The sequence below is a fragment of the Oncorhynchus clarkii genome, unplaced genomic scaffold (assembly GCF_045791955.1).
Source record: "Oncorhynchus clarkii lewisi isolate Uvic-CL-2024 unplaced genomic scaffold, UVic_Ocla_1.0 unplaced_contig_4996_pilon_pilon, whole genome shotgun sequence".
Taxonomy (NCBI): domain Eukaryota; kingdom Metazoa; phylum Chordata; class Actinopteri; order Salmoniformes; family Salmonidae; genus Oncorhynchus; species Oncorhynchus clarkii.
In genome coordinates this window covers 24,222-47,500 of record NW_027258739.1, presented here as the reverse complement: position 1 = coordinate 47,500, position 23,279 = coordinate 24,222, and the positions used below count along the sequence as shown (strand labels likewise).

The 23,279-nt window shown below is 47.8% G+C and overlaps 1 protein-coding gene across 1 annotated transcript in view; it reads left to right on the top strand.

Annotated features, from left to right (window-relative positions):
* LOC139398405 (short transient receptor potential channel 5-like) overlaps nt 1-18,592 on the top strand; it is a 27,823-nt gene extending 9,231 nt beyond the window's left edge. The window contains exons 8-12 of the mRNA XM_071144423.1: nt 1-4; nt 6,110-6,319; nt 11,192-11,233; nt 16,088-16,177; nt 17,570-18,592. The exon at nt 1-4 is cut by the window's left edge and continues 192 nt beyond it. Of these exons, the coding sequence (XP_071000524.1) occupies nt 1-4; nt 6,110-6,319; nt 11,192-11,233; nt 16,088-16,177; nt 17,570-18,592 (1,369 nt within the window). The remainder of the gene's footprint in view (nt 5-6,109; nt 6,320-11,191; nt 11,234-16,087; nt 16,178-17,569) is intronic.
* Nucleotides 18,593-23,279: the final 4,687 nt, after the last annotated feature.

Below are 23,279 nucleotides of genomic sequence, written 5' to 3'. Positions count from 1 at the left end.
CGCTGTGAGTAGTACTACCGTTAATATATATATATTGAATGATTGATTGATTGATTGACTGACTGATTAATAGCCATCAGGAACAACTATCAACTCATAGCTGTGTGTAGTGCTGCTATTAAACATCTAATAATTCTCCATTGAAGTTTCATTATATTATCTCAGTGCTGATGAGTTCCATTGTATTATCTGAGAGAGTTCCATTGTATTATCTCAGTGCTGATGAGTTCCATTGTATTATCTCAGTGCTGATGAGTTCCATTATATTATCTCAGTGCTGATGAGTTCCATTATATTATCTGAGAGAGTTCCATTGTATTATATCAGTGCTGATGAGTTCCATTGTATTATCTCAGTGAGTTCCATTATATTATCTCAGTGAGTTCCATTGTATTATCTCAGTGAGTTCCATTATATTATCTCAGTGCTGATGAGTTCCATTATATTATCTGAGAGAGTTCCATTGTATTATATCAGTGCTGATGAGTTCCATTGTATTATCTCAGTGAGTTCCATTGTATTATCTCAGTGAGTTCCATTGTATTATCTCAGTGAGTTCCATTGTATTATCTCAGTGAGTTCCATTATATTATCTCAGTGAGTTCCATTATATTATCTCAGTGCTGATGAGTTCCATTGTATTATCTCAGTGCTGATGAGTTCCATTGTATTATCTCAGTGAGTTCCATTATATTATCTCAGTGCTGATGAGTTCCATTATATTATCTCAGTGCTGATGAGTTCCATTGTATTACAGTGCCTTGCGAAAGTATTCGGCCCCCTTGAACTTTGCGACCTTTTGCCACATTTCAGGCTTCAAACATAAAGATATAAAACTGTATTTTTTTGTGAAGAATCAACAACAAGTGGGACACAATCATGAAGTGGATCGACATTTATTGGATATTTCAAACTTTTTTAACAAATCAAAAACTGAAAAATTGGGCGTGCAAAATTATTCAGCCCCTTTACTTTCAGAGCAGCAAACTCTCTCCAGAAGTTCAGTGAGGATCTCTGAATGATCCAATATTGACCTAAATGACTAATGATGATAAATACAATCCACCTGTGTGTAATCAAGTCTCCGTATAAATGCACCTGCACTGTGATAGTCTCAGAGGTCCGGTAAAAGCGCAGAGAGCATCATGAAGAACAAGGAACACACCAGGCAGGTCCGAGATACTGTTGTGAAGAAGTTTAAAGCCGGATTTGGATACAAAAATATTTCCCAAGCTTTAAACATCCCAAGGAGCACTGTGCAAGCGATAATATTGAAATGGAAGGAGTATCAGACCACTGCAAATCTACCATGACCTGGCCGTCCCTCTAAACTTTCAGCTCATACAAGGAGAAGACTGATCAGAGATGAAGCCAGGAGGCCCATGATCACTCTGGATGAACTGCAGAGATCTACAGCTGAGGTGGGAGACTCTGTCCATAGGACAACAATCAGTCGTATATTGCACAAATTTGGCCTTTATGGAAGAGTGGCAAGAAAGCCATTTCTTAAAGATATCCATAAAAAGTGTTTAAAGTTTGCCACAAGTCACCTGGGAGACACACCAAACATGTGGAAGAAGGTGCTCTGGTCAGATGAAACCAAAATTGAACTTTTTGGCAACAATGCAAAACGTTATGTTTGGCGTAAAAGCAACACAGCTCATCACCCTGAACACACCATCCCCACTGTCAAACATGGTGGTGGCAGCATCATGGTTTGGGCCTGCTTTTCTTCAGCAGGGACAGGGAAGATGGTTAAAATTGATGGGAAGATGGATGGAGCCAAATACAGGACCAGTCTGGAAGATAACCTGATGGAGTCTGCAAAAGACCTGAGACTGGGACGGAGATTTGTCTTCCAACAAGACAATGATCCAAAACATAAAGCAAAATCTACAATGGAATGGTTCAAAAATAAACATATCCAGGTGTTAGAATGGCCAAGTCAAAGTCCAGACCTGAATCCAATCGAGAATCTGTGGAAAGAACTGAAAACTGCTGTTCACAAATGCTCTCCATCCAACCTCACTGAGCTCGAGCTGTTTTGCAAGGAGGAATGGGAAAAAAATTCAGTCTCTCGATGTGCAAAACTGATAGAGACATACCCCAAGCGACTTACAGCTGTAATCGCAGCAAAAGGTGGCGCTACAAATTATTAACTTAAGGGGGCTGAATAATTTTGCACGCCCAATATTTCAGTTTTTGATTTGTTAAAAAAGTTTGAAAAATCCAATAAATATCATTCCACTTCATGATTATGTCCCACTTGTTGTTGATTCTTCACAAAAAAATTCAGTTTTATATCTTTATGTTTGAAGCCTGAAATGTGGCAAAAGGTCGCAAAGTTCAAGGGGGCCGAATACTTTCGCAAGGCACTATCTCAGTGAGTTCCATTGTATTATCCCAGTGCTGATGAGTTCCATTGTATTATCTCAGTGAGTTCCATTGTATTATCTCAGTGCTGATGAGTTCCATTGTATTATCTCAGTGAGTTCCATTGTATTATCTCAGTGCTGATGAGTTCCATTGTATTATCTCAGTGATTTCCATTGTATTATCTCAGTGCTGATGAGTTCCATTGTATTATCTCAGTGAGTTCCATTATATTATCTCAGCGCTGATGAGTTCCATTGATTTATCTCAGTGAGTTCCATTGTATTATCTCAGTGCTGTTGAGTTCCATTGTATTATCTCAGTGCTGATGAGTTCCATTATATTATCTCAGTGAGTTCCATTGTATTATCTCAGTGCTGATGAGTTCCATTATATTATCTCAGTGCTGATTAATGTATTATCTCAGTGCTGATGAGTTCCATTGTATTATCTCAGCGCTGATGAGTTCCATTGTATTATCTCAGTGAGTTCCATTGTATTATCTCAGTGCTGATGAGTTCCGTTATATTATCTCGGTGCTGATGAGTTCCATTGTATTATCTCAGTGCTGATAAGTTCCATTATATTATCTCAGTGCTGATGAGTTCCATTGTATTATCTCAGTGAGTTCCATTGTATTATATCAGTGCTGATGAGTTCCATTGTATTATCTGAGCGAGTTCCATTGTATTATCTCAGTGAGTTCCATTATATTATCTCAGTGCTGATGAGTTCCATTATATTATCTCAGTGCTGATGAGTTCCATTAAATTATCTGAGAGAGTTCCATTGTATTATATCAGTGCTGATGAGTTCCATTAAATTATTTCAGTGCTGATGATTTCCATTGTATTATCTCAGTGAGTTCCATTATATTATCTCAGTGAGTTCCACTGTATTATCTCAGTGCTGATGAGTTCCATTATATTATCTGAGAGAGTTCCATTGTATTATCTCAGTGAGTTCCATTGTATTATCTCAGTGAGTTCCATTATATTATCTCAGTGAGTTCCATTATATTATATCAGTGCTGATGAGTTCCATTGTATTATCTCAGTGAGTTCCATTGTATTATCTCAGTGCTGATGAGTTCCATTGTATTATCTCAGTGCTGATGAGTTCCATTGTATTATCTCAGTGAGTTCCATTATATTATCTCAGTGCTGATGAGTTCCATTATATTATCTCAGTGCTGATGAGTTCCATTATATTATCTCAGTTCTGATGAGTTCCATTGTATTATCTCAGTGCTGATGAGTTCAATTGTATTATCTCAGTGAGTTCCATTATATTATCTCAGCGCTGATGAGTTCCATTGTATTATCTCAGTGAGTTCCATTGTATTATCTCAGTGCTGATGAGTTCCGTTATATTATCTCAGTGAGTTCCTTTATATTATCTCAGTGAGTTCCATTATATTATCTCAGCGCTGATGAGTGCCATTGTATTATCTCAGTGAGTTCCATTATATCATCTCAGCGCTGATGAGTTCCATTGTATTATCTCAGTGAGTTCCATTGTATTATCTCAGTGAGTTCCATTATATTATCTCAGTGAGTTCCATTGTATTATCTCAGTGCTGATGAGTTCCATTATATTATCTCAGTATCAAAGTATCCTGTACAAAGTAAAGCCATTGATTGACTGACTGACCAAATCATTTATTATCCTCCCTCTCTCCCACTTCTCCCCCTCATCCCCTTCTCTCTCTTCCACATCTCCCCCTCATCCCCCTCTCTCTCTCCCCCTCATCCCCCTCATCTCCCTCTCTCTCTCCTACTGCTCCCCTCATCCCCCTCTCTCTCTCCTACTTCTCCCCCTCATCCCCCCCTCTCTCTCCTACTTCTCCCCCTCATCCCCTTCTCTCTCTCCTACTTCTCCCCTCATACCCCTCTCTCTCTCCCACATCTCCCCCTATCTCTCTCCTACTTCTCCCCTCATCTCCCTCTCTCTCCTACTTCTCCCCCTCATCCCCTCTCTCTCTCCTACTTATCCCCTCATCCCCCTCTCTCTCTCCCACATCTCCCCCTCATCCCCCTCTCTCTCCTACTTCTCCCCTCATCCCCCTCTCTCTCTCCCACATCTCCCCCTATCTCTCTCCTACTTCTCCCCCTCATCCGCCTCTCTCTCTCCTACTTCTCCCCCTCATCCCCCTCTCTCTCTCTCTCCAACTTCTCCCCTCGTCCCACTCTCTCTCTCCCAATTCTCCCCTCATCCCCCTCTCTCTCCTACTTCTCCCCCTCATCCCCCTCTCTCTCTCTCTCCAACTTCTCCCCTCGTCCCACTCTCTCTCTCCCACTTCTCCCCTCGTCCCACTCTCTCTCTCCCAATTCTCCCCTCATCCCACTCTCTCTCCTACTTCTTCCCTCATCCCCCTCTCTCTCTCCTACTTCTCCCCTCATCCCCCCCTCTCTCTCTCCTACTTCTCCCCTCATCCCACTCTCTCTCTCCCAATTCTCCCCTCATCCCCCTCTCTCTCACCTACTTCTCCCCCTCATCCCCCCCTCTCTCTCCCAATTCTCCCCTCATCCCCCTCTCTCTCACCTACTTCTCCCCCTCATCCCCCTCTCTCTCTCCCACATCTCCCCCTATCTCTCTCCTACTTCTCCCCCTCATCCGCCTCTCTCTCCTACTTCTCCCCCTCATCCCCCTCTCTCTCTCTCTCCTACTTCTCCCCTCATCCCCCTCTCTCTCTCTCCCAATTCTCCCCTCATCCCCCTCTCTCTCTCTCCTACTTCTCCCCCTCATCCCCCTCTCTCTCTCCTACTTCTCCCCTCATCCCCCCTCTCTCTCTCTCCTACTTCTCCCCTCATCCCACTCTCTCTCTTTCCCAATTCTCCCCTCATCCCCCTCTCTCTCACCTACTTCTCCCCCTCATCCCCTTCTCTCTCACCTACTTCTCCCCCTCATCCCCTTCTCTCTCTCCTACTTCTCCCCTCATCCCCCTCTCTCTCCTACATCTCCCACTATCTCTCTCCTACTTCTCCCCTCATCTCCCTCGCTCTCCTACTTCTCCCCCTCATCCCGTCTCTCTCTCCTACTTCTCCCCTCATCCCCCTCTCTCTCTCCCACATCTCCCCCTCATCCCCCTCTCTCTCCTACTTCTCCCCTCATCCCCCTCTCTCTCTCCCACATCTCCCCCTATCTCTCTCCTACTTCTCCCCCTCATCCGCCTCTCTCTCTCCTACTTCTCCCCCTCATCCCCCTATCTCTCTCCTACTTCTCCCCCTCATCCGCCTCTCTCTCTCCTACTTCTCCCCCTCATCCCCCTCTCTCTCTCTCTCCTACTTCTCCCCTCATCCCACTCTCTCTCTCCCAATTCTCCCCTCACCCCCCTCTCTCTCTCCTACTTCTCCCCCTCATCCCCCTCTCTCTCTCCTACTTCTCCCCTCACCCCCCTCTCTCTCTCTCTCCTACTTCTCCCCTCATCCCACTCTCTCTCTCCCAATTCTCCCCTCATCCCCCTCTCTCTCACCTACTTCTCCCCCTCATCCCCCTCTCTCTCTCCCAATTCTCCCCTCATCCCCCTCTCTCTCACCTACTTCTCCCCCTCATCCCCCCCTCTCTCTCCTACTTCTCCCCTCATCCCCCTCTCTCTCTCTCTCTCCTACTTCTCCCCTCATCCCACTCTCTCTCTCCCAATTCTCCCCTCATCCCCCTCTCTCTCACCTACTTCTCCCCCTCATCCCCCTCTCTCTCTCTTACTTCTCCCCTCATCCCCCTCTCTCTCCTCCAGGACCATGCAGATATAGAGTGGAAGTTTGCCCGGACCAAGTTATGGATGAGTTATTTTGACGAGGGGGGTACTCTGCCCCCTCCCTTCAACATCGTTCCCAGTCCTAAGTCAGTGTGGTACCTCTGTCTGTGGGTTCACCATCGACTCTGTAGGAGAGGAGCGCCCCCTGCTGACAACGCAGACAAACACCACCACCTACGAAAGTTCCCGGTAAGAAGATACAAACACATAAATGCATGCACACACACACACACACACACACACACATGCCCTGCCCGAGGATGCCATGCCCGAGGGGTCACAACCAATCGCTTTAGAGCCCTAATAATACAAGGTAGATAGGTCCTACTACTGTTCTGAAACGTAGCCGTACACTGGTAGCCATACACTGGGAGCCGTACACTGGTAGACGTACACTGGTAGATGTACACTGGTAGCAGTGATGTACATGTACACTGGTAGATGTACACTGGTAGATGTACACTGGTAGCTGTACACTGGTAGACGTACACTGGTAGACGTACACTGGTAGCTGTACACTGGTAGCTGTACACTGGTAGACGTACACTGGTAGACGTACACTGGTAGCAGTACTCTGGTAGCAGTACACTGGTAGCAGTACTCTGGTAGCAGTACTCTGGTAGCAGTACTCTGGTAGCAGTACTCTGGTAGCAGTACTCTGGTAGCAGTACTCTGGTAGCAGTACTCTGGTAGCAGTACTCTGGTAGCAGTACTCTGGTAATGCAAGACGTACTCATTAAAACAGCACACACTGTAACTCTCGATTCAAAACCATAGACAGAAGGCTACAGCCAGTCAATTCAACTATGGATTCAGAACCATGGACAGGCTACAGCCAGTCAATTCAACTATGGATTCAGAACCATGGACAGGCTACAGACAGTCAATTCAACTATGGATTCAGAACCATGGACAGGCTACAGACAGTCAATTCAACTCTCGATTCAAAACCATGGACAGAAGGCTACAGCCAGTCAATTCAACTATGGATTCAGAACCATGAACAGGCTACAGACAGTCAACTTAACTATCGATTCAGAACCATGGACAGGCTACAGACAGTAAATTCAACTATGGGTTCAGAACCATGGACATAAGGCTACAGCCAGTCAATGCAACTATAGGTTCAGAACCATGGACAGGCTACAGACAGTCAACTTAACTATCGATTCAGAACCATGGACAGGCTACAGCCAGTCAATGCAACTATGGGTTCAGAACCATGGACAGGCTACAGACAGTCAACTTAACTATCGATTCAGAACCATGGACAGGCTACAGACAGTCAACTTAACTATCGACTCAGAACCATGGACAGGCTACAGCCAGTCAATGCAACTATGGGTTCAGAACCATGGACAGGCTACAGACAGTCAACTTAACTATCGATTCAGAACCATGGACAGGCTACAGCCAGTCAATGCAACTATGGGTTCAGAACCATGGACAGGCTACAGACAGTCAACTTAACTATGGATTCAGAACCATGGACAGGCTACAGACAGTCAACGCGATGAAAGGATAAAGTTGGATGCTCTGTTAATTTCAGCACCATCAGAGAGACAGCCTGGACAACAGGAGCAACACGTCACGGCTCACCTCAGAGCACAACCAATCGGCTACATTGGTCATTGTCAGTATACCCATCAAATAACACAGAGCTGTATATCTATCAATAGCAATTCAACCCTCAAAAGCAAGTAGCCTAATGAAGGTCAGGGCGTGACAGTACCCCCCCCCCCCCCCCCCCCCAAAGGTGCGGACTCCCGGCCGCACACCTAAGCCTATATGGGAGGGTCTGGGTGGGCATAACTCCGAGGTGGCGGTTCTGGCTCGGGACGTAGACCCCGCTCCACTTCTGACTCGTCACACTTACTTAATGTCTCTGGAGCGGGAACCCTCACCGCCAACCACAGCATAGAGGACGCCACTGGACTGATGGCCGAGTCTGGAGTGAGTGGCGCCTCTGGACTGGAGGGAGACTCTGGTGGATCCGGACTGGAGGGAGACTCTGGCGGATCAGGACTGGAGGGAGACTCTGGCGGATTCGGACTGGAGGGAGACTCTGGAGGATCAGGACTGGAGGGAGACTCTGGTGGATCCGGACTGGAGGGAGACTCTGGCGGATCCGGACTGGAGGGAGACTCTGGCAGACTGGAGGGAGACTCTGGCGGATCCGGAGTCTGGTTCATCCTTGGGAGCAATTTCCAAACACCTGAAGGTACCACGTTCATCTATACAAACAATAGTACGCAAGTATAAACACCATGGGACCACCCAGCCGCCATACCGCTCAGGAAGGAGACGCGTTCTGTCTCCTAGAGATGAACGTACTTTGGTGTGAAAAATGCAAATCAATCCCAGAACTACAGCAAAGGACCTTGGGAAGATGCTGGAGGAAACAGGTACAAAAGTATCAATTCAATTCAATTCAAGGGCTTTATTGGCATGGGAAACGTGTTAACATTGCCAAAGCAAGTGAGGTAGAGAACATACAAAGTGAATATACAAAGTGAAAAACAACAAAAATTAACAGTAAACATTACACATACAGAGGTTTCAAAACAGTAAAGACATTACAAATGTCATATTATATATACAGTGCCTTGCGAAAGTATTCGGCCCCCTTGAACTTTGCGACCTTTTGCCACATTTCAGGCTTCAAACATAAAGATATAAAACTGTATTTTTTTGTGAAGAATCAACAACAAGTGGGACACAATCATGAAGTGGAACGACATTTATTGGATATTTCAAACTTTTTTAACAAATCAAAAACTGAAAAATTGGGCGTGCAAAATTATTCAGCCCCTTTACTTTCAGTGCAGCAAACTCTCGCCAGAAGTTCAGTGAGGATCTCTGAATGATCCAATGTTGACCTAAATGACTAATGATGATAAATACAATCCACCTGTGTGTAATCAAGTCTCCGTATAAATGCACCTGCACTGTGATAGTCTCAGAAGTCCGTCAAAAGCGCAGAGAGCATCATGAAGAACAAGGAACACACCAGGCAGGTCCGAGATACTGTTGTGAAGAAGTTTAAAGCCGGATTTGGATACAAAAAGATTTCCCAAGCTTTAAACATCCCAAGGAGCACTGTGCAAGCGATAATATTGAAATGGAAGGAGTATCAGACCACTGCAAATCTACCAAGACCTGGCCGTCCCTCTAAACTTTCAGCTCATACAAGGAGAAGACTGATCAGAGATGCAGCCAAGAGGCCCATGATCACTCTGGATGAACTGCAGAGATCTACAGCTGAGGTGGGAGACTCTGTCCATAGGACAACAATCAGTCGTATATTGCACAAATCTGGCCTTTATGGAAGAGTGGCAAGAAGAAAGCCATTTCTTAAAGATATCCATAAAAAGTGTTGTTTAAAGTTTGCCACAAGCCACCTGGGAGACACACCAAACATGTGGAAGAAGGTGCTCTGGTCAGATGAAACCAAAATTGAACTTTTTGGCAACAATGCAAAACGTTATGTTTGGCGTAAAAGCAACACAGCTGAACACACCATCCCCACTGTCAAACATGGTGGTGGCAGCATCATGGTTTGGGCCTGCTTTTCTTCAGCAGGGACAGGGAAGATGGTTAAAATTGATGGGAAGATGGATGGAGCCAAATACAGGACCATTCTGGAAGAAAACCTGATGGAGTCTGCAAAAGACCTGAGACTGGGACGGAGATTTGTCTTCCAACAAGACAATGATCCAAAACATAAAGCAAAATCTACAATGGAATGGTTCAATAATAAACATATCCAGGTGTTAGAATGGCCAAGTCAAAGTCCAGACCTGAATCCAATCGAGAATCTGTGGAAAGAACTGAAAACTGCTGTTCACAAATGCTCTCCAACCAACCTCACTGAGCTCAAGCTGTTTTGCAAGGAGGAATGGGAAAAAATGTCAGTCTCTCGATGTGCAAAACTGATAGAGACATACCCCAAGCGACTTACAGCTGTAATCGCAGCAAAAGGTGGCGCTACAAAGTATTAACTTAAGGGGGCTGAATAATTTTGCACGCCCAACTTTTCAGTTTTTGATTTGTTAAAAAAGTTTGAAATATCCAATAAATGTCGTTCCACTTCATGATTGTGTCCCACTTGTTGTTGATTCTTCACAAAAAATACAGTTTTATATCTTTATGTTTGAAGCCTGAAATGTGGCAAAAGGTCGCAAAGTTCAAGGGGGCCGAATACTTTCGCAAGGCACTGTATATTGAAGCAACATCTCAAGACATCAGTCAGGAAGTTAAAGCTTGGTCGCAAATGGGTCTTCCAAATGGACAATGACCCCAAGCATACTTCCAAAGTTGTGGCAAAATGGCTTTAGGACAACAAAGTCAAGGTATTGGAGTGGTCATCACAAAGCCCTGACCTCAATCCTATAGAAGAACATTTGTGGGCAGAACTGAAAAAGTGTGTGCGAGCAAGGAGGCCTACAAACCTGACTCAGTTACACAAGCTCTGTCAGGAGGAACGGGCCAAAATTCACCCAACTTATTGTGGGAAGCTTATGGAAGGCAACCCGAAACATTTGACCCAAGTTAAACAATTTAACGGCAATGCTACCAAAATACTAATTGAGTTTATGTAAACTTCTGACCCACTGAGATGAAAGAAATAAAAGCTGAAATAAATAATTTAAAAAACACTTGAGATTTACTTTTTCATAATCTCATGTTGCTCACTCAAATTAAAGCAAACACACACACACACACACACACACACACCTGGCCTGATTTCCAGTCCTGGGCTGAGTTCCAAACTGCCTCTTATTCCCTATATACACTGACCAGGGCCCATGGGACTCTGTAGTGCACTAAGCAGGGAAGAGGACTGTAGTGCACTACGTAGGGAAGAGGGGTGATTTGGGACACAGCCCAAATGTGGGCTGAATTATATAACACCAAGAATCCATCTGATGCTGCTGATATGAGTGGGCGAAGTGTTTCTGTGTCTCTGTGTGTGTCTCTGTCTGTCTGCCTGCCTGCCTGTGTGTGTGTGTGTGTGTGTGTGTGCATAATGTGCTTTACCAGTATATCATTTCTTTTCAGGAGCATCATGCAGACAGCCTGATACAGAACCAGCATTATCAGGTATTTCTCTCTCGGGGTGTTTTCACACTTGGTCCCTTTCAGAAAATTTTTGTTACAAATGAAATTGTGAACTTTCCAAAAGGAAGTCAAACATCTCAAAAGGTGGTTGGAGTTTGGGTCGATTGAATTACACGGTCTGATTGGTTCTTTTTAGGACAATGTGAACACAAAGCTCCCTACTGTTTCCCCTGACATAACCCCTCACATTAGACTACTGACATAACCCCTCCCACTAGACGTAACCCCTCCCACTAGACTACTGTCATAACCCCTCCCACTAGACATAACCCCTCCCACTAGACTACTGTCATAACCCCTCCCACTAGACTACTGATATAACCCCTCACACTAGACTACTGACATAACCCCCCACTAGACATAACCCCTCCCACTAGACTACTGACATAACCCCTCCCACTAGACTACTGACATAACCCCTCCCACTAGACTACTGACATAACCCCTCCCACTAGACTACTGACATAACCCCTCCCACTAGACTACTGACATAACCCCTCCCACTAGACTACTGACATAACCCCTCCCACTAGACTACTGACATAACCCCTCCCACTAGACTACTGACATAACCCCTCCCACTAGACTACTGACATAACCCCTCCCACTAGACATAACCCCTCCCACTAGACTACTGACATAACCCCTCCCACTAGACTACTGTCATAACCCCTCCCACTAGACATAACCCCTCACACTAGACTACTGACATAACCCCTCCCACTAGACTACTGACATAACCCTTCCCACTAGACTACTGTCATAACCCCTCCCACTAGACATAACCCCTCCCACTAGACTACTGACATAACCCCTCCCACTAGACATAACCCCTCACACTAGACTACTGACATAACCCCTCCCGCTAGACTACTGATATAACCCCTCACACTAGACGACTGACATAACCCCTCCCTCTAGACTACTGACATAACCCCTCCCACTAGACTACTGTTATAACCCCTCCCACTAGACTACTGACATAACCCCTCCCACTAGACTACTGTTATAACCCCTCCAACTAGACTACTGTTATAACCCCTCCCACTAGACTACTGACATAACCCCTCCCACTAGACTACTGATATAACCCCTCCCACTAGACTACTGATATAACCCCTCCCACTAGACTACTGATATAACCCCTCCCACTAGACTACTGATATAACCTCTCACACTAGACTACTGACATAACACCTCCCACTAGACTACTGACATAACCCCTCACACTAGACTACTGACGTAACCACTCCCACTAGACATAACCCCTCCCACTAGACATAACCCCTCTCACTAGACTACTGACATAACCCCTCACACTAGACTACTGACGTAACCCCTCACACTAGACTACTGACGTAACCCCTCACACTAGACTACTGACGTAACCCCTCACACTAGACTACTGACGTAACCCCTCACACTAGACATAACCCCTCCCACTAGACATAACCCCTCCCACTAGACTACTGACATAACCCCTCACACTAGACTACTGACATAACCCCTCCCACTAGACATAACCCCTCACACTAGACTACTGACATAACCCCTCCCACTAGACTACTGACATAACCCCTCCCACTAGACTACTGACATAACCCCTCACACTAGACTACTGACATAACCCCTCACACTAGACTACTGACGTAACCCCTCACACTAGACTACTGACGTAACCCCTCACACTAGACTACTGACGTAACCCCTCACACTAGACTACTGACGTAACCCCTCCCACTAGACTACTGACGTAACCCCTCACACTAGACTACTGACGTAACCCCTCACACTAGACTACTGACGTAACCCCTCACACTAGACTACTGACGTAACCCCTCACACTAGACTACTGACATAACCCCTCACACTAGACTACTGACGTAACCCCTCCCACTAGACATAACCCCTCCCACTAGACTACTGACGTAACCCCTCCCACTAGACTACTGACGTAACCCCTCCCACTAGACATAACCCCTCCCACTAGACTACTGACATAACCCCTCACACTAGACTACTGACATAACCCCTCACACTAGACTACTGACATAACCCCTCGCACTAGACTACTGACATAACCCCTCGCACTAGACTACTGACATAACCCCTCGCACTAGACTACTGACATAACCCCTCCCACTAGACTACTGACATAACCCCTCACACTAGACTACTGATATAACCCCTCACACTAGACTACTGACGTAACCCCTCACACTAGACTACTGACGTAACCCCTCACACTAGACTACTGACGTAACCCCTCACACTAGACTACTGACGTAACCCCTCACACTAGACTACTGACGTAACCCCTCACACTAGACTACTGACATAACCCCTCACACTAGACTACTGACGTAACCCCTCCCACTAGACATAACCCCTCCCACTAGACTACTGACGTAACCCCTCCCACTAGACATAACCCCTCCCACTAGACTACTGACATAACCCCTCACACTAGACTACTGACATAACCCCTCGCACTAGACTACTGACATAACCCCTCCCACTAGACTACTGACATAACCCCTCACACTAGACTACTGATATAACCCCTCCCACTAGACTACTGACATAACCCCTCCCACTAGACTACTGACATAACCCCTCCCACTAGACTACTGACATAACCCCTCCCACTAGACTACTGACATAACCCCTCCCACTAGACTACTGACATAACCCCTCCCACTAGACTACTGACATAACCCCTCCCACTAGACTACTGACATAACCCCTCCCACTAGACTACTGACATAACCCCTCACACTAGACTACTGACATAACCCCTCACACTAGACTACTGACATAACCCCTCCCACTAGACTACTGACGTAACCCCTCCCACTAGACATAACCCCTCACACTAGACTACTGACATAACCCCTCCCACTAGACTACTGTCATAACCCCTCCAACTAGACATAACCCCTCACACTAGACTACTGACATAACCCCTCCCACTAGACTACTGTCATAACCCCTCCCACTAGACTACTGTCATAACCCCTCCCACTAGACTACTGTCATAACCCTTCCCACTAGACTACTGTCATAACCCCTCCCACTAGACATAACCCCTCACACTAGACTACTGACATAACCCCTCCCACTAGACTACTCTCATAACCCCTCCCACTAGACATAACCCCTCACACTAGACTACTGACATAACCCCTCCCGCTAGACTACTGATATAACCCCTCACACTAGACTACTGACATAACCCATCCCTCTAGACTACTGACATAACCCCTCCCATTAGACTACTGTTATAACCCCTCCCACTAGGCTACTGACATAACCCCTCCCACTAGACTACTGTTATAACCCCTCCCACTAGACTACTGTTATAACCCCTCCCACTAGACTACTGTTATAACCCCTCCCACTAGACTACTGTTATAACCCCTCCCACTAGACTACTGTTATAACCCCTCCCACTAGACTACTGTTATAACCCCTCACACTAGACTACTGACATAACCCCTCCCACTAGACTACTGATATAACCCCTCACACTAGACTACTGACATAACCCCTCCCACTAGACTACTGACATAACCCCTCACACTAGACTACTGACGTAACCCCTCCCACTAGACATAACCCCTCCCACTAGACATAACCCCTCTCACTAGACTACTGACGTAACCCCTCACACTAGACTACTGACGTAACCCCTCACACTAGACTACTGACGTAACCCCTCACACTAGACTACTGACATAACCCCTCCCACTAGACATAACCCCTCCCACTAGACATAACCCCTCCCACTAGACTACTGACATAACCCCTCACACTAGACATAACCCCTCACACTAGACTACTGACATAACCCCTCCCACTAGACTACTGACATAACCCCTCACACTAGACTACTGACGTAACCCCTCACACTAGACTACTGACGTAACCCCTCACACTAGACTACTGACGTAACCCCTCCCACTAGACTACTGACATAACCCCTCACACTAGACTACTGACATAACCCCTCACACTAGACTACTGACATAACCCCTCCCACTAGACTACTGACGTAACCCCTCCCACTCGACATAACCCCTCCCACTAGACTACTGACATAACCCCTCGCACTAGACTACTGACATAACCCCTCGCACTAGACTACTGACATAACCCCTCGCACTAGACTACTGACATAACCCCTCGCACTAGACTACTGATATAACCCCTCACACTAGACTACTGATATAACCCCTCCCACTAGACTACTGACATAACCCCTCCCACTAGACTACTGACATAACCCCTCACACTAGACTACTGACATAACCCCTCCCACTAGACTACTGACGTAACCCCTCCCACTAGACATAACCCCTCACACTAGACTACTGACATAACCCCTCCCACTAGACTACTGTCATAACCCCTCCCACTAGACATAACCCCTCACACTAGACTACTGACATAACCCCTCACACTAGACTACTGACATAACCCCTCACACTAGACTACTGACATAACCCCTCCCACTAGACTACTGACATAACCCCTCCCACTTAAAGGGGCATAAGCCTGAATCACAACATAGGGTCCACAATCTATTCTAGCTCTTAAATGGTCTGAAGCCTGAATCACATCATAGGGTCCACAACCTGCCCTACCTCTTAAAGGGGCAGAAGCCTACCTTGGGTGTACAATTTTCAATGACAGCATTATTTAATTAATCTGTGTGTTTACATGTCAGTCTCCTATGGATTCATAAAATGTTATTTTCTTTAAAAAAAAGTGTCGGACAGGGGTGTCCATGGTGACAATGTTGTGGTTAACAGGAAGTAATGTCATTGTTAACAGGAAGTGATCCGTAGCCTGGTGAAGAGGTACGTGGCGGCCATGATACGCAGTTCCAAGACGGACGAGGGACTGACAGAGGAGAACTTTAAGGTGGGTGTGGAAGGAGGACGTTTTGCCAATTAGAATGACATCGACCGTAGTTTTTTAGAAGACTATATGTAATATCTATCTGTCTCCACCTCACTCCATCCCTCTCTCTCTCCCTCTCTCTCATCCCTCTCTTTCCATCCCTCTCTCTCCATCCCTCTCTCCATCCCCCTCTCTCTCTCCCTCTCTCTCATCCCTCTTTCCATCCCTCTCTCTCTCTCCCTCTCTCTCATCCCTCTCTCTCCATCCCTCTCTCTCCATCCCTCTCTCTCCATCCCTCTCTCTATCCCTCTCTCTCATCCATCGCTCTCTCCATCCCTCTCACCATCCCTCTCTCTCCATCTCTCTCCCCATCTATCTCTCTATCTCTCTCTCCATCCCTCTCTCTCCATCTCTCTCCCCATCTATCTCTCTATCTCTCTCTCCATCCCTCTCTCTATCCCTCTCACTCCATCCCTCTCTCTATCCCTCTCTCTCATCCATCACTCTCTCTATCCCTCTCTCTCATCCATCACTCTCTCCATCTCTCTCTCCATTCATCCCTCTCTCTCCATCTCTCTCTCCATCCCTCTCTCTCATCTCTCTCTCTCCAACCCTCTCTCGCCATCCCTCTCTCTCTATCCCTCTCTCGCCATCCCTCTCTCTCTATCCCTCTCTCTCTCTATCCCTCTCTCTATCCCTCTCTCTCCATCTCTCTATCCCTCTCTCTCCATCTCTCTATCCCTCTCTCTCCCTCCCTCTCTCTCTATCCCTCTCTCGCTATCCCTCCCTCTACATCTCTCGCTATCCCTCTCTCCATCCCTCTCTCTCCATCCCTCTCTCTATCCCTCTCTCCATCCCTCTCTCTCATCCCTCTCTCCATCCCTCTCTCTCCATCCCTCTCTCTATCCCCCTCTCTCTCTATCCCTCTCTCTATCCCTCTCTCTCCATCTCTCTCTATCCCTCTCTCTCCCTCCCTCTCTCTCTATCCCTCTCTCGCTATCCCTCCCTCTCCATCTCTCTCTATCCCTCTCTCCATCCCTCTCTCTCCATCCCTCTCTCCATCCCTCTCTCTATCCCTCTCTCCATCCCTCTCTCTCATCCCTCTCGCCATCCCTCTCTCTCTATCCCTCTCTCTCTCTATCCCTCCCTCTCTCTCTCTCCATCTCTCTCTATCCCTCTCTCTCCCTCCCTCTCTCTCTATCCCTCTCTCGCTATCCCTCCCTCTCCATCTCTCTCTATCCATCTCTCCATCCCTCTCTCTCCATCCCTCTCTCCATCCCTCTCTCTCTCATCCCTCCCTCTCCATATCTCTCCATCCCTCTCTCTCCATCTCTCTCTATCCCTCTCTCCATCCCTCTCTCTCCATCCCTCTCTCTCCATCTCTCTATCCCCCTCCTTTCCTCTCGTCTCTAGGAGTTGAAGCAGAACATCTCCAGTTTCCGTTATGAGGCTTTAGATCTCCTTGGTAACCGTCGGCCTCCCAGACGCCACCACTCCTCCAGTAGCAACGCCACACTGAGAGACGAGGGAGGAACCAATGATGAGGGGGGGCCCGACTCTAACTTTGACCCCAATGATCCTTCTCTGGGGTCGCAGGTGGTGGGAGGAGCCAAGAGGTCAATGGGCATGACCTTTCTGACCCCGACAGGAAGCATGGAGAAGAAACCTAAATATGGCGTCTCCGCTTTGGTCCGCAGTATTTCAGGAATGGAGGTGGTTTCTGTAACGAAGATGGAGGGAGAGGAGGAGGAAGAGGAAGAGGAGGAGGGATGGGGGGAGGAGGGAGAGGAAGAGGTGGACGAAGAGAAGGAGGAGGAGGGATGGGGGGAAGAGGAAGAGGAGGAGGGTAAACCAAAGAGCAACGGGGTGAGGAGAGAAGCCGTCCCTTCCTCTTCTTCTATCTTCCCTTCGTTCCCTTCCTCCTCCACCTCCTCATCCTTCGCTCGCATGGAGAGTCGTCTCCAGCGGTTGTCGGTGACGACGTCCAATAAGACGCCAGACTACTTTAAACGCCTCGGCTTCCTGTTCTCACGCAAAGCCCCACTCCTTCCCCTATCCGTCAGCCAATCCCCTCTCTCCGTCACCATCTCAGACGGCTTGCTCCACCCCCTGAGAGGTCGAGGGTCGTATGACCTCAGCGAGACGCAGCTTAACCAGGCAGGACATACTAAGCCAGTCGGAGCCACTCCTAATTCCTCCAGACGAGCAAATGAGACGGACTATCTCCTCCCCTTGCCCCTCCCACCTCCCTGCCCCTGCCAATCCCTGCACTGTGCTTCCAATATGGCAGACTCTAAATTCCACCATCTGGACTCCAGCGAGAGCGTCTTCGAGGGAGGAGGAGGTGGCAGGGTGGTTGGAGGGGGGTCGGTGGAGCCGTGTGATGTCGTCGAGGAATCCTGCGGCACGGAGGACTCTGTTACTACGCAGCTGTAAGAAGACTGTAGTCAGTTGGTTACCTACCGGAACTCAACGAACAACCGCAAAGTCACGAGAGGACTGTATATAGGGGGACACTGTAAGTGACCTAGACCACCCCCACATCCCACTTATGTCACCCTACTGTTCCCCTGAACTAGGAGGTTATTATGGCCCTGTCCAGAAACAACCCCTAGACCCTACTGTTCCCCTGAACTAGGAGGTTATTATGGCCCTGTCCAGAAACAACCCCTAGACCCTACTGAACCCCTGAACTAGGAGGTCATTATGGCCCTGTCCAGAAACAACCCCTAGACCCAACTGAACCCCTGAACTAGGAGGTCATTATGGCCCTGTCCAAAAACAACCCCTAGACCCTACTGAACCCCTGAACTAGGAGGTCATTATGGCCCTGTCCAGAAACAACCCCTAGACCCTACTGAACCCCTGAACTAGGAGGTCATTATGGCCCTGTCCAGAAACAACCCTTAGACCCTACTGAACCCCTGAACTAGGAGGTCATTATGGCCCTGTCCAGAAACAACCCCTAGACCCTACTGAACCCATCAGAACGATTATATCGATCTATTAAACCACATTAAGTTTAAAGAACTTGAATAAATCAATGGTCTGAATGCTAAAATCGTCTTTATTGCGTTGATTGATTGCCAATTGATTGATTGACCGGATGAGATATGAATTAATATTTTATTTGTTCTACACACAAAACAAGTTTGTAGTCATAGGCCTACGCTGAATCAACAGTTTATCATCACTACAAAAAGACACATAAAAACAGTCCAACTGTAGAACAGTGGTCACCAACCTTTCCTGAGTCAAGATAATTTTCTCTCACGCACACACGTTTGTTTTTACTATCCTTGTGGGGACAAAAACAATTCATTCATTTAAAATCCTAGTTTCCTTAAACCTTAACCTTAATTGTAACCCTAAACCTAACCGCCAAGTTTTAAAACAGCCTTTCCTTGTGGGGTCCAGCAAAATGTCTCCACTTGACCCAACTGTCTTCTGTTACTGTCCTTGTGACTTCTGGTCCACACAGGGATGGTAAAACCAAACACACGCACGCACGCATGCACGCACCCACACGCACCCACACGCACCCACGCACCCACGCACGCACACACACGCACCCACACGCACCCACACGCACACACACGCACCCACACGCACCCACACGCACACGCACCCACACGCACACCCACGCACCCACACGCACACACACACACACGCACCCACGCACCCACACGCACACACACACACACCCACCCACACCCACGCACCCACACGCACACACACACCCACGCACCCACACCCACCCACCCACACGCACACACACACCCACGCACCCACACGCACCCACACGCGCACATACATACACCCACGCACCCACACACACACCCACGCACCCACACGCACCCACACGCACACACACACACACCCACGCACCCACACGCACACCCACGCACCCACACACAGGGCTGACCTGTAGGGTCATCAGAGTACTCCACTCAACTAGATATAAAACCCATACAGTCAGTATATTAATCATGGTTAGTAACGACACTGACTTATAGTCCATGTCCCAAATGGCATCCCATTCCCTATATAGTGCACTACTTTAGACTAGGGCTCCATAGGGACCTATGTAGTGCACTACTTTAGACCAGAGCCCTATTCCCTATATAGTACACTACTTTAGACCAGGGCTCCATAGGGACCTATGTAGGCAATATGGTTTCATGTGTGATTCATCCATAGACAGTATTACACTGTAAGTCATTGGTTCAACAGTAGTAAAATGGTACATACCTAAACAACACATTATAGTGAATGTCACGGGTGAGTGAGTGAACGAATGAACACATATTAATGGATGGAGAGGTGGAATGATGAAATGTTGTTGCAGCGATCGAGGGATGGATAGAAAGAGGCTCGAGGGTTGATGTAGCCCTCTACCCACAGATCTAGCATCAGATTACCCCCTATAAACACATGGAATATCTGAATTATTTGTTCTGATATTTCTTAATTTCTTTCTTTTCACTTTTTTGGGGGGGGGGGGTTATGTGGGTGTTGTTTTGTATTGCTAGGTATTATTACTGCACTGTTGGAGCCAGAAAAACAAGCATTTCGACTGTACCTGCACTTCTTCAGATCTGTGTACATTTACCAATAAACTTTGATTTGAGGAAGGGCATTTGGGTAGGATATTTGTCCAGTATTCTTCCTGGAGAGCTGTAACCGGGAGGATGGGGTACATACTGTATAATGTACGGTCGGTCTGGCGGTAAAATACAACAGATGACGCCGTGTAAAAATAAGAGAATTGGCGTCCTCTGTTGGCTGTTCTACGTGATTACGCCACAAACATTTGGGGACGCGAACTGATCCTTAGATAACGTGCGTAAAGTAACCAGAACATAAGGGCTTCGATCCCCTCTCGTCTCCTTCCCTGATTGGTCGAGTGGGGGTTCACTTCTCTGCCTGTGATTGGTTCAGAGCGGCCCAGCTGTGGTATGTAGCGCTGCACAAGGCGTATGTAAATCAGTACAGAAGAAGTGAACGGTCTGACGTACTGTAGACATCGTGTTGTTGTATTCGTTACTAGACAACAACAGACAACAACATTTAGTCCGAATGATTTGGTTTCCTTGCGTGGCGGTGTTTTTATTGAGCGCGTTGGTCGAAGGAGCGGAGAAGAAAGAGGGAGATGACGAATGGGTTCATCACCCCAATAAATGTGAAGGATTGTATTTTTATAGTCTTTGACATCTAGGCATGCAATACCCTGACAATAGCAGGTACTCCGGGATCAGGTTGGAGTTGGGGAAAGTCTTGTCTTTGCCCGAGGACAGGAACGATGCTGTTCATTCGTTCCCCTTTTAAAGCTATAAGGATATTTCATTCATTCTGTTAGCTAGAACGAGTTGCATTGTGTGTTTTCTCATCCCTGATACACTTCACTTTCCGATTCCTCGAGAGCAACTATCAGGCTAACTTTGCATTGGGACTCTTGACGTGTATACTAATGCAAATGAATATGTTTACATGTAGTTGGGTTCATATGACCTGCTCTTCAATCAACAAGGCTTTCTGCCTTATCCCAAGAGTTCTCCGCTATAAACACCGCTTACTGAACTACAATCCTGGCTTTAGTTTAACCCTGCAAACAAAAATCCTGAGAAGAGCTGAGAAGAGGGAGAAGAAGAAGAAGAAGAAGAAGGGGAAGAAGAAGAAGAAGAAGAAGAAGAAGAAGGGAGATGGAAAAAAGAAGAGCAAAGATGATGAGACTGAGGAGGAGACGGAGGACGAGACTGAGGAGGAGACGGAGGAGGAGACGGAGGACGAGACTGTAGAGGAGACGGATGACGAGACGGAGGAGGAGACTGAGGAGGAGACGGAGGACGAGACTGTAGAGGAGACGGATGACGAGACGGAGGAGGAGACTGAGGAGGAGACTGAGGAGGAGACTGAGGAGGAGACTGAGGAGGAGACGGAGGAGGAGACGGAGGAGGAGACGGAGGAGGAGACGGAGGAGGAGACGGAGGAGGAGACTGAGGAGGAGACTGAGGAGGAGACTGAGGAGGAGACTGAGGAGGAGACTGAGGAGGAGACGGAGGAGGACGGAGGAGGAGACGGAGGACGAGACTGAGGAGGACGAGACTGAGGAGGACGAGACTGAGGAGGAGGAGACTGAGGAGGAGACTGAGGAGGAGACGGAGGAGGAGACTACGGAGGAGGAGACTGAGGAGGAGACTGAGGAGGAGACTGAGGAGGAGACTGAGGAGGAGACGGAGGAGGAGACGGAGGAGGAGACTGAGAACGAGACTGTAGAGGAGACGGAGGACGAGACGGAGGAGGAGACTGAGGAGGAGACTGAGGAGGAGACTGAGGAGGAGACTGAGGGGGAGACTGAGGAGGAGACTGAGGAGGAGACTGAGGAGGAGACTGAGGAGGAGACTGAGGAGGAGACTGAGGAGGAGACTGAGGAGGAGACTGAGGAGGAGACGGAAGAGGAGACGGAAGAGGAGACGGAGGACGAGACTGTAGAGGAGACGGATGACGAGACGGAGGAGGAGACTGAGGAGGAGACGGAGGACGAGACTGTAGAGGAGACGGATGACGAGACGGAGGAGGAGACTGAGGAGGAGACGGAGGAGGAGACTGAGGAGGAGACTGAGGAGGAGACTGAGGAGGAGACGGAGGACGAGACTGTAGAGGAGACGGATGACGAGACGGAGGAGGAGACTGAGGAGGAGACGGAGGACGAGACTGTAGAGGAGACGGATGACGAGACGGAGGAGGAGACTGAGGAGGAGACTGAGGAGGAGACGGAGGAGGAGACTGAGGAGGAGACTGAGGAGGAGACTGAGGAGGAGACGGAGGAGGAGACTGAGGAGGAGACTGAGGAGGAGACGGAGGAGGAGACTGAGGAGGACGAGACTGAGGAGGACGAGACTGAGGAGGAGTCGGAGGAGGAGACGGAGGAGGAGACTGAGGACGAGACGGAGGAGGAGACGGAGGACGAGACGGAGGAGGAGACTGAGGAGGAGACTGAGGAGGAGACTGAGGAGGAGACGGAGGAGGAGACGGAGGACGAGACTGAGGACGAGACTGAGGACGAGACTGAGGAGGAGACTGAGGAGGAGACTGAGGAGGAGACTGAGGAGGAGACTGAGGA